The sequence below is a fragment of the Syngnathoides biaculeatus genome, chromosome 22 (genome assembly GCF_019802595.1).
Source record: "Syngnathoides biaculeatus isolate LvHL_M chromosome 22, ASM1980259v1, whole genome shotgun sequence".
NCBI lineage: Eukaryota > Metazoa > Chordata > Actinopteri > Syngnathiformes > Syngnathidae > Syngnathoides > Syngnathoides biaculeatus.
Genome location: NC_084661.1, coordinates 18,791,557 through 18,803,867, shown reverse-complemented (window position 1 = coordinate 18,803,867; position 12,311 = coordinate 18,791,557). Strand labels below are relative to the sequence as shown.

At 45.4% G+C, this 12,311-nt stretch overlaps 1 protein-coding gene across 2 annotated transcripts; it reads left to right on the top strand.

The window, feature by feature from the left end:
• Positions 1-1,044: 1,044 nt before the first annotated feature.
• On the top strand, positions 1,045-9,572 carry LOC133496082 (transcription factor COE3-like). 2 transcript variants are annotated; one of them, XM_061811291.1, is made up of 15 exons: positions 1,045-1,591; positions 2,688-2,844; positions 2,924-2,987; positions 3,069-3,124; positions 3,947-4,020; positions 4,107-4,175; positions 5,448-5,529; positions 5,724-5,893; positions 6,831-6,957; positions 7,035-7,161; positions 7,245-7,333; positions 8,299-8,364; positions 8,450-8,612; positions 8,744-8,938; positions 9,101-9,572. In XM_061811291.1, the coding sequence occupies exons 1-15, from the start codon at positions 1,470-1,472 to the stop codon at positions 9,472-9,474; spliced, it is 1,935 nt and encodes a 644-aa protein (XP_061667275.1). In that variant the 5' UTR covers positions 1,045-1,469; the 3' UTR covers positions 9,475-9,572. The 2 variants fall into 2 exon arrangements, with proteins under 2 accessions (XP_061667275.1, XP_061667274.1); XM_061811290.1 differs by having other exon boundaries at positions 1,061-1,591; positions 5,724-5,841; positions 6,824-6,957; positions 9,101-9,563.
• Positions 9,573-12,311: the final 2,739 nt, after the last annotated feature.

Genomic DNA, 12,311 nt, shown 5'->3' with positions numbered 1-12,311 from the left:
CCATCTGAATCTCTTCAGGGTCGCGGGTCGCTGGAACCTATCCCGGGTGAGTTGGAGCTAAAGGCGGACTACACCCTCAACTGGTCGCCAGTCGGTCGGAGGGGACATAAAGACACGGACAACCGTTGGCATTCACATTCACGGCGCCTCTGAGTGGGAACTGAATGCAGGTAAAAAAAAAAAAAAACAAACCAAATCATGCCAATTTCCACGACACCATCAGTGACTGCAGCATAGAAGCAAAAACGATTTCTTGATTAAATGAATGTAGTTTTTCGTGTAATGCGTATTGTTTTCATATTTTATATAGTCTTCTAGCTTGCAGAAATCAAGTTTTGACTTTTGTCCAAAGTTGAAATATATTTGTACTTCACGGCATAGAAAATGGATGGATGTATGAACAAATTCAACAAGTACATAAAACTATGACGTGATGCTACAATAATCGTGGATTGAATACATTAGACAAAGAAAATGACACATTTGGACTCAGATCTGCTGCTAAATGGAAGTGATTTGAAATGAAATCATTTCATTAACTAACCCGATGAAAATCCCTGAAGGGGAACTTGGACTATTTGTTGAGCTCCAATATGACCAAGGAATTAAAAAGTGTGATAAATATTTCATCTATTTGGGTTACTTCAACATCTTCTCATCCACTCCAGTGGATGTAACTGAGGGTGGCAATGAACGCTGCAATTCAAGCATCCTGACGAATTCCTTCACCGTAGCGCGAGAGGGCATCCATCTTGTTGTGTTCTTTAGCCGCCATTTTCCTCAAAGTTTGCCGGTGACTTCTTTCGAGGCAGAGCACACGCATACTTTTTGTTTACCTGCGCTCTTGGTGTACTCTTGGAGAACAAAGCCATCTTCATCTTCTTTCTCTTCTGGAGACCACCTGATTGTTTGGGAGGGGGGAAGCAAGGTCTGCCTTTCCCCACGGCGGGTCGAGCGGCTCTCTCTCCATCGCTCGGCGCATCCTTATGAGGGCAGGCCCCGCCCCCGCTGGCGTGTCGTCATAGCCGTGGGGTTTTGGGGTTTGGGCGTCCGGTCCTGCGGGGCCACGGGGCTGAGACTTCTTTGCCTTCTCCTCATCGCTCCGTCCTCTTCCTCACCTTCGTGCTCGCCACGCGACATCTTTGGGGAAAAGAGGAAAAAAGTCTTTGCTTTCCTTCGATTCGCCGCCTTCATTTTTTTTTCTGCCCGGATTTTCTTTGGCGGCTGAATTCCCCAATGAAATTTTCCCCGTTCAAATTGTAAGCGTGGGGGAAAAAAAAAAATAAAAGTATCGCAGCCGACAGGCAAATAATTTTCTCTTGCCGTCTGTCACTTTTTACAACTTCCAGAAGAAAAAAGTAACAACAACTTCTTTTGGTTTTCCTGCCGGACATTCTTCCCGTTGCTCTCGTTCGTCATCTTGTTCTACTTCTTCTTCTTGGTCCCGGTCCCGGTTTGGGTCTTCGGGCATGTTCGGGATTCACGACGGCGTCCCGCGAGGTTCTTCGGCGAGCCTGAAGGAGGAGCCGCCGTTGGTTCGCTCATGGATGCACTCGAGCGGCGTGCTGGACGCCAATGCCGCCGCTCAGAGGTAAAAAAGAAACGCCGCAGCCCCAAGAGATTGTGGGAAATATCTGCCGCAGCCCCAAGGGATTGTGGGACGGGAAGTCCCGGCCAGCGCGCGTTTTTCTTTATTCCTCCTTTGCTATCTAATATGCTGAAGGTTTTTTTTTTTTGTCACTGAGTGAAAATGAGATGCGAGAAAAGGCTCAACTTTGAAACAGAATCAATTATTTTTGTTCAATTTATCACATTTTTAAAGCTACTATGTATGCCTTCATATTTTAGACTTGCTTTTGTATATTATTCAAATTCAGACTCCACTTCAGCACCAACCTGCAGATGTAAAATTAAATTAGGGTTAGGAAAGAATGTTACTGTTACTGTGGTTGTTATTGTCGAGAGATTTCAGACAATATCTGGTTTTCAAATGATAGGAAGGGGAAACAAAAAAGGAAAGAACAAGGAAATTGTGATATCATTTTAGAATTAATAAATGATATTAATATTACGGTTAGGTGGAAAGTAAACATTCGAGCTTTCCATTTGGTCAAAGAAAAATGCTGCCATTTGTGGCTTTCTCAATGAAAAGAAAACATGTTTCTGTTTTCATGAGATAATATTATGATGAATATACATTATATTTTCTTCTTATTATTGTGGATACGTGTATTGGTGCAGTTCTATGTGGTAGATACCACAGATGTGCTCCTTTGTACACAAACCCATGCACCCAGGTACATCCACATAGTGTTTTTGTTTTTGGAAACAATTTTTTATTGATTATTCTTTCAGGGAAGGGAATCCATTAGTGTGTGACTGTCAAGAAAATGCCAATGAAATATATTTTGGATAAATTCATGATCCTTCCAAACAAATTCATTTTTCTCTAAAAATCAATCCTCTCATCTCCTGTAATAATTTTGTTGAAAGCTTTACACAGTTTCTCTTCTCATGATAATGAATCTGATATTTTTCATCAATCAATGTTTTTCCAGCAGTTCTGAATCAGGAAATAAAACCCTTCAAAAGTATTAGGGTTAGGGTTAGGGTTAGGTTAATCCTAACCCTATCAGTAAAGGGCATTATGTTGTTCCAGTAAACATATTTGATTTTGTGTGTGTTAGCGGGGTGGGTTTAGCACGAGCCCACTTTGAGAAGCAGCCGCCATCCAATCTGAGAAAGTCCAACTTCTTTCATTTCGTTTTGGCGCTGTACGACCGCCTGGGTCAGCCCGTGGAAATCGAGCGCACCGCCTACGTGGACTTTGTGGAGAAGGAGAAGGTAAGGACGTTCACGAGCGTGGCCCAACCTCGGCAAAAAGCTCCTTACGCTCCCTTTTTTTAATATTGCTTTCTTTGAGGAACCCACCGCAGAAAAAACCAACAACGGCATTCACTATAAACTCCAGCTGCTCTACAGCAACGGTGCGTTCAATTATCTCACCCGGCAGCCCTGACGTTGCTGCTCTCTACACACTGTGTGCATACTTGTGCGTGTGTGCGCAGGAGTTAGGACGGAGCAAGACCTTTACATCAGACTTGTTGACTCCGTGACCAAGCAGGTGAGATCTTGATTGGTGATCCATTTTCCATGTGGTGTATTTGTGGAAACCTTTACAATTTGCATTGTAATTAGTCTGCAAAGTACGTCAAAAAATTTAACTTGTTTCTACCAGCTGAACGGCTCAAGAAAATGAAACTGCCAGTCATTGCCAAAAATGTCAATCCTCTTTGGAGAAAATGTTAAGTATCAAAATGCATTTGCCACACCCCTTTTTTCATCTCCGATCCAAATGGCCCGTGGACCGGTGCTCGGGGTCCGACGTATCACATTGTCTATGATGGGGTGATGTTGGCCTCTAAAGTCCTGAAGGCGCAATTCAGCCTGAAGTGATGTTAGCAGAGATGCTCGTACGTCCGTCCGTGTCCCCCACCACCACATTTGTCACATTACGGCAGGTTGCCTCCCGCTTCTCTCGCCCTTCAAAAATGGACGCCGGGTAGCTCCGGGACACCTGTGCGGCCCGGCGGGGGAGCTTAAATTCCGATCTGCCGGATCCAGAGTCAGTGTCAGTACTGCAAAGAGATCTCGCATGATATCACGACATCGCTTTTCTGTCTTCACTCATTTATTTCTTGTATTAAACGGCCCGGTCATTCACATGCAGTACGCACGGCTGCGTTTCTCATTCGCACCGACTGCTGAAACAATTTTATCATCAGTCGAAAATCTGAACGGATGTCAGCGCCTATCAGGACCTGTCGCGTCTCCCTCGTCCCATGTTGTGTTGTGTTGTGTTCAATCGTGTTTTTGCGCAAGGGGCCGCCGTGGCCACTGGGAACGTAGCGTATACGGGCCTCAGGGAATCGCGTGTGCCTGTCAGGCGATCATCTATGAAGGTCAAGACAAGAATCCGGAGATGTGCCGAGTCCTGCTGACCCACGAGATCATGTGCAGGTACGTCGCGCAGGTTTTGATTGGAGTCGACTTCATGCCGACAACCACTTAAAGATGAACGATCCTTTTTCTGCTTGTCCTGTCAGTCGTTGCTGTGATAAGAAAAGCTGCGGAAACAGAAACGAGACACCGTCCGACCCCGTCGTCATCGACAGGTAGCGAGCGCACACGCTTCCACGCGCTGCTTCTACACGCTTGGACACGCTTCCGGGCATTGCCAAATGCTTGCATATGCTTCCGCACGCTTACACCATTTTGCCGCTCTCGTTCGCTTGCGTGTGAACACGCGTTCACGTCAACATTGCAACAAAGGTCGCAGGCCACGCGCTCGGTGACACTCGAACTCTTTGTGCTCAGTGAAGCTGGCAGTTGTGGTTGTCGGCGCGGGATGAAATAGCCCAGCAAAATTGTCCTTCTGCAGGCTCGTATTTGAATCCCGCCCCCGTCCCAGGAGGAATCGCAGGAGCTCCGCTTTTCACATCTTCCTCCCCCTCCCACTCCTGCTATTAATCCCATCCTTCCTTCTTGAGGCTGCTGCTATTCCAGAGCCTTTCCTTTTTTTGTTTTTTGTTTTTTTTACCGGTTCGTGAAAAGCAAAACGGGAACGTCTCTTGTGGCGCCAATTTACTCAGCGACCATTTTAACGAGCTGTTCAACAAGCAATTTACTCATCACTTTCACAAGCACTTGAACAATCCCGTTTACCCTCCAGTTTAACAAGCAGTTGAACAAGCAATTTACTCAACAGTCCGGTCAGACTACACGATTGTAGCTGCGTCAGCAATTTGCTGAGCGCTGGCGCAATTTGTGACGGCAGAGAGTGCCGCGCTGTCAATCATTTGTTGCAGGCTAAATGTGTTGACGTCTTGACGCGTTTGAAGGTGAATCACAGCAGTATTGACAGCTCTTAATGGCAGAAGTACAGACAAAGAAAAATGGGTCCCTCTCAATATTTGCATCTTTCCGTCCACTCTCTTACCTTTGTCAAAATAACAAAGACAATATGAAGTCAGCCCTGCTTTCGTGTTACGCTTCCTAACGAGTTCTTAATCAGCCAATAAACTTCAGTCCAGCTGATGTCCGCCGTGACGTGACTGACGCCTCGCGTGTGTGTCTGATTTAAAAAAAATAAATAAATAAATAAAAAAAATAAAAAAATAAAAAAAAAAGCAGCTTCGATTGACAGCCGACGTTAAGTTTAGTGGTCAAATGTCAGTGTTTGAATAATGGTTGGACCAATATTGGACCTCAGTTGTCTGCTGCAATTTGACTGATTCCCTTTGAAATTAATACACCTTGAATATAAATGGTATTATAGAGTTGTAAAAATGTGATTTTCAGTGGTCCCAGTGTCTAATTGTTTTATTTCTTCTTTGCTCTACTGTCGAAATGAATACGTTCGACTATTCCGGTCTGCTTATTTGCAGGTTCTTCCTCAAGTTCTTCCTCAAGTGTAACCAGAATTGTCTGAAAAATGCTGGAAACCCAAGAGACATGAGGAGGTTCCAGGTGACACACATCGCGTTAGCGTCTATACATCTCGTGTTCTGATTAATGGAAAGCGTCTCTGAGTGTCTTGAGGTTTCATGTGTTATTAACACTAAGAAGTGGAACGACAGAGCTAAATGTGTATCAGCAACACCTTGACCACGCCTCTTCGGTCTCTTCGTCGTGAAGGAGTCAATCGATTTTTGCATCGGCAGGTGGTGGTGTCCACAACGGTCAACGTGGACGGACATGTCCTTGCCGTCTCAGACAACATGTTTGTGCACAACAACTCCAAGCATGGCCGCCGAGCTCGTAGACTGGACCCGTCCGAAGGTACAGCACGACTGGAGAGATCTTATCAAAGGATCCAGAGAGGAACTTCCTCACGACTTAGCAGAACATTGCCATCTTTTCAGTTGAATCTCATCATCACTCAGCCAAAGCGTTTGCCTTCCTTTAATGGGCTCAAGCGTGAGGGTTAGCATCGTCCCATGCGATTGTCATCATCAATATCATATAATAAGAGGACGTCGTGGACATTTATGAGGAAACGTGAAGGAGAAAGAGGGTGTGTTGTGGTGGAATGTGCCCAAGTGGACTTGGGGTTGATAGGACCTGAAGCCTGGCAAAATAAAATCACTTTAATTCCATCTCAGAAGAAATCAAATCAGTGGATTGTGGGTTAGATGAGCTGAATCCTTGCTTTTTCTGGGTTAGGACCGGCATTTGCTGGCCGGTCAACCACTTTAATCGTTCACCTAATTCAAGATGGTAACCCTGTGGATGCCCCACCCCCACCGCCATAGCATCTGCTAAGTTTGAGTGTCTCTTTCACTCACTTTTATTGTTTGGAAGCTAGACGGTGAGTCAGGCAACCTGCACAACATCACAGACCGTGTTTCTATCTTTTTGAAACATTTCTTTTCTCTTTGGGCTGACAGTGCCAAGTAAAGAACGCACTCCATTTCTCCATTGTGCTCAACATGAATTGAATAGAATAGAATGGAAGCGCAGTCAAGTGCTGAATTGTCATCTTAAATTGTGACAGAGGGTCACTTCACATACACACAAACGCACCCACACGTCTTTCATTTTGCTTAATAATTAATGTTCAGTTGCTCTTCTAAGAAGAGCAAGCGGTTGTCATTATCAGCTAACTGTGTGTGTGGTGGGTGTGAAAGTGGATAAAAGCCACAGCCTAATTAAATCATTTCAGTGCAATTGTGTGTGCGCGCATGCGTGCGTGAGTGACATTGCCATCAAATGTGTTGGCAAGAGGGCAAGTAAAAGAAAGTGAACGCTTCTTGGGCCCCAGCGGCGTGTCCGTGCATCAAGGCCATCAGTCCCAGTGAGGGATGGACGACTGGGGGGGCCACAGTCATCCTCATCGGAGAAAACTTCTTCGACGGCCTTCAGGTGGTCTTCGGCAGCATGTTAGTGTGGAGCGAGGTAAACGCGCGCGCACATTGTTCCAACGTTGTACGGGCTCCGAGCTAACGAGCATTTTTTTTTTGTTGTTGTTGCAGCTCATCACGCCGCACGCCATCCGTGTGCAGACCCCACCCCGACACATCCCCGGAGTGGTGGAGGTCACCTTGTCATACAAGTCCAAGCATTTCTGCAAAGGGGCACCCGGACGCTTCATCTACACGGGTAACGCGGCCATATCGCGAGATCGCAAGTCAAATATCTCCTTCGGACTCAATTTGGAATTTGCCAAACTTTCTCTTCATCAGCGTTAAACGAGCCCACCATTGATTACGGCTTCCAGAGGTTACAGAAAGTCATTCCCCGGCACCCCGGAGACCCGGAGCGTCTGCCCAAGGTAGCGCACTCGTGAATGTGCGCACACACACGGGATGCTAAGCTGATGATTATCGTGACTGAGCAGCCAAGCAGAACAAACAATGATGGAAGAACAATTGTCACTTTATTTTCTGTTTGGCAGCATTGACTTTGTGCGTGCTTAGGAGTGTGGGTGCTGGGTTGTTTGTTGTGAATGTGTACTTGCCAATTGTTCCGCCGGATATTGTTTGGGAACAAGGGCTTAAATTAGTCACACAATTAGCTTGCTTTAGCCAATTAGCCGAGAATAAGGAAGTGTGCTCTCCGATTTCATTTCACTCAAATGAGTCAATCTCAGCTCTCTGACTTGTTTTCCGATGGCACGTGGGAGTGGTTAACACGTGATGATGTCACTGCACGTTATCATCTGATCGCTGATGTCATCACCAAAGAAGCGCAAAGCTTGTCAACCGCGTTTTGCACTTCGACAACTGTCAGGTGGCGACTGTCGCCTCAACTCGGTCGGTTGCGTCTCCGCCGTGGGACTGCTCAGCTTTAGGACAGCCAATCACAGGCTTGCTTGATGCGTGAGTTCATCTGAACAAAACACAGCCACACACATCAACAAACACACTAACGCACAAGTTAACAAAAATTGAATGTGACAAACATTCAAGATGATTCGGTACACGTAAACCTGTGTGTGTGTGTGTGTGTGTGTGTGTGTGTGTGTGTGTGTGTGTGTGTTGTGTGTGTGTGTGTGTGTGTTTTAAGTCCATTGGCAAACAAGATGGTTGAAACAGTCAAATCAGGAAATCAGCGAGGGCAGTCATGTGGCAAAAAAAGGAGATTGGTCTACCCCCACACACACACGCACACACACATACACGCACTGCTTGACTGTTATTAAATTCCTTTTGAGAAGAGGTGTACAAGAAATTAAAAGTCATCTTTGTGAACATTGTATTGCCCGTATTTGTGTGGATGTCACTTCCTTGATTTCAGGAAGTGCTACTGAAACGAGCCGCTGACATGGTGGAGGCGTTGTATGGGATGCCTCCTAGCAACCAGGTGACATTCTCAACTACACGCAAGCGCGAGCACACACACACTCCAATTGGAGAAGGTGATATTTGACAGGTGTGTTGTTACGAAGGATGTGATCCTGAAGCGAGCGTCGGACATCGCGGAGGCGCTCTACAGCGTCCCGCGGAACCACGGGCAGATCCCCTCGCTGTCAAACGCGGCTTCCCACGGCATGATGGCCATCAACTCCTTCGGTGGCCAACTGGCAGTCAATGTCAATGACACGACTCAAGGTCAGACCTTGTCGTGAGCCCCCACCCCCGCAACCACCACCCCAACAGCCCTCCCGAGCCTCTCCCGAGACTGCCTGTTCCAAAAAAGAGCTTCGGTGATCGCTTTGCTTTTCTTCTCCTTCGTCTTGCAGGCCTGTACACTCGCAACGGAAACAGCCAACAATCCGCCAGAGGTTACGCCCCCAGCTCCACCCCCCAGCAGAGTAGCTACGGCAGTAACGTCAGCAGCAGCATCAACGGCTATGCTAATACTAGCGTTCCCAACCTCGGGGTGGCATCTTCACCCAACTTCCTCAATGGCTCCTCAGCCAACTCCCCCTACGGCAGTAAGTAGACACCCACCAGGACTGGCCAGGGCCCCGCACTGGGACACGTTTCACGTAGAGCCAGTACTCGTTGAATCTCTGGATGAGCGTTTGAACCTTGGTTCCCTTTAGTCCAAACGGCGTCAACGTGATGTCCTCAGGAAAGTTTATTTGCTGTTTCAGTTGTGACGACCAGTCCCACCATGACGGTGTCCAACTGTAGCTCCGCCCACAGCGTCTTCGCTTTCTCGGCTAACGTAAAAGCAAAGAGCGCCTTCGCTCCTGTGGTTCGAGCCACCTCCTCGCCGCCACTGCCGACCAATAACTGCGGAGTCTCCTCTGGACTGCAAGGTGATCGCTTGATATGCACGCACAATTGCACGCAAACACACACACACAGTGTAAGATGGGGCGGGTGTCAGTATTTGCTCTGTACTGGTGCACAAGTGTATTTGTTGTTTCAAATAAATCCACAATCGCTGTGTATGTGTGTGTGTGTGTGTGTGTTCATCAATCAATCATTCAGATTTATTTCCAGACTCGGGATCCATGCGTAAACAAGTTTTAAAATACATTCAAATAGTCCTCAAATATACATATATGCAGAGGTGGATAGAGTAGCCAAATATTGTATTCAAGTAAGAGTACTGTTACTTTATAATAATGAGTCTAGTAAAAGTAAAAAGTAGTCATCCAAATATTAATTTGTGTAAGAGAAATTACTCAATGAAAAAACTACTCAAGTAGAGAGAACTTTGGAAGTTCAGATTTATTTATTAGTTTTTTTTTTTATCAGAAAATGAACATCAAATTTAAAAAAAAAATTCAACACACACACCTGCCTACAGATCCATGAATTGCTTTATTCACTTAAATAACTTCATGAAGAAGCTGTTTGCTGAAGAGATCGTGTGTGTGTGTGTGTGTGCGTACGTGTGTGTCTCTGCACATGTGCTCCTACCAAAACATGAGCAAAAACATCTGGCACAACCCACAAGGTGAAGTGAGTTTGTGAGCAGAATTTTGCAGCCCACCAGCTCAGCTCTCCGACTTCCAGGGTTAGGGTACGATGATGTCATCGCCCGCTATCGTCCAATCGCTGGTGTCGTCACCAAAGAAGCGCTGTGCTTGTCAGCCATGTTTGTCAGCCATGTTTTGCACTTCGACAACTGTCAAGTGGCGCCTCGACTTGGTCCGTTGCGTCTCCAGCATGGGACCGCTTCAACTTGACGACAGCCAATCACGGGCTATCTTTGATGCGCGATGTCATCCAAACAAACATCTTTCTTTCTTTCTTGTTTGTTTGTTTTATTTATTTGTTTGTTTGTTTATTTTTATTTTCAAGAGACACCCACATACATCAACACACAAATTAACCAAAAGACATTTAATTTGACAAACATCCGAGATGATTCGGTACACATAAACCTGTGTGTGTTTTAAGTCCATTGGCAAACATGAAGATTGAAACAGTCAAATCAGGAAATCAGCGAGTGCAGTCATGTGGCAAAAAAGGAGATTGGGCTACCCCCCCCTCCCCCCCACACACACACACACTCGCAAACAGGCACATGCACACGCAAAGAATGAAATCCGGAATATAGGAATGCCAGATTTCAATGCACGCAGTGATGTTTTTATGGCATTTATGGAACATGTTGTTCTCAGGTATTTAAACATACTTGTAAAACAATACAAGCATACTTTAAAACATACTCAAGCGCAACAAAGTCAGCTGAGATAAGCTCCTGCATTCCGTGAGCCTGTATAAGATAAACACCACTGAGAATGGATTGAATCACCAAAAAAAAAGAATGAAGCAGTTTTAAGGAAAAGAGCTCAAAGGATGCAACTAATCCTATCGGCCTCTTATCAATTTAAATACTTGGTAGGTCAGAACAAAAAAGGACTGCACCGTACATACTTTATGTGTCCCCCAGGTTATACTTTGCTCACCCCTGCTTTAGTCTTTATCCACAGGAAATAAACTTGTTAAGACGGCGACAATTCTTGATTGTCAATATGCAGGCATGTCGGGCCTGGTGGCTTAGAAGAAAAACGGCGAGGAGGTGAAGAGGTGAGGCTCTGTGGGCGTGGCCTCTGCTCGCAGCCGATCCATTGGAGTGACCTATCGCATTTCTGGGCGGAGCCTCTGTGTGGAAGATGCGATGTCGCGCTTGAGGGATAACGCGCAAAAGCGTCCGTCTGATGTAGCCCCGCCCTCTGCCCGTCAAGCTCCACCCCTTGCATTAAATGTCAATTTTCACTGTCACCTTGTCTTAAAATGAGTTAGCAAAAGGTCATTTTCATATGTCGGAGATGGTTAGTGCGTGCGTGTTGTTTTCTATTGAAAAAACAAAAAACAATCAATCAAAGTGGTTTTAATTGTGAAATTGTGATTTTGGTTCAACCAATGTTGATGTTTTTCTTCACAAAAAAATAAAACATCATAATAATTTGAGGACCAAGTTAACTTATTTATTTGTCATTGAAACAAGCGTCTATAAGGGTTTTAGCAAGATGGCACCCCACCCCACCCCACCCGCACAAACAGTAATTACTGCACACAATTTAACGCCACTTTCGTATTTTTTTTCACTCAATATAGCAATTGGGGTTTTTTTTGTATGAAAATGTCTGACAGCTGTTTATTGTTTTGATAATTGAGTAGCTGAGATTGCTTGAGATATGAGATGAGTGACCCATGTTCTGAGTTTTTTCAAGATTGGACCTGTGGTTCTGATTATTTTTGGGGGGTGGGGGGGGGGCTTTGACTTGTGAGTAAGAATAGGCGATTGAAAACAGCACGTCCCTCACTTCCGAAAAACATTTAGCTTAAGACAAGCAGCTGTGAGGATTCTGAAGTGATGACGCACAATTAGCGACATTTCTGCTCAACAGATTTATTTAGCACGGCTTTTGGATTTTTTTAATTGATTGCACTTTCCAACATTTGAAACTTGAAACTGATAACATTTAGTCTTATAATAATAGTCTGTTAGGAAAAGGTCATGCTCGCCACATGGTAGCCGAGATGGACTTGTTTAGTTTTGAGTGCTAATGCTTATCAGTAGTGCTAGCGCTGCCATTTTGGAAGGAAAGGCCTTCATTCTGTGCTACAACTTCAAACAGTGACCAAGCGCCTTCCTAATGGAGCACAGGTGACTCGTTTTGTCGGGCCAAGTGGTGTAATGCTGCATTCCAGAAAAGTGGGAAGTCTGACTTTTACCACGTCTGACCGGGAAAGGTGCACTCCAACTAAACTAAACTAAATCTGATTCTGATTCTGCACTGAAACTGTGTTCCTCTAAAGAAAGCCAAACTTGGAGGTGGCGGAAATTAAGATGTTGAGGTTCTCGCTCGGAGTGAGCGGCTCGGATAGGGTTAGAAATGA

Excerpts from the sequence above, each read along its gene's own strand:
- LOC133496082 (XM_061811291.1), top strand. The coding sequence starts at position 1,470 with ATGTTCGGGATTCACGACGGCGTCCCGCGAGGTTCTTCGGCGAGCCTG. Across the intron at positions 3,125-3,946 it reads TTGACTCCGTGACCAAGCAG|GCGATCATCTATGAAGGTCA; the intron begins GTGAGATCTTGA and ends TGTGCCTGTCAG. Across the intron at positions 7,334-8,298 it reads ACCCGGAGCGTCTGCCCAAG|GAAGTGCTACTGAAACGAGC; the intron begins GTAGCGCACTCG and ends CCTTGATTTCAG.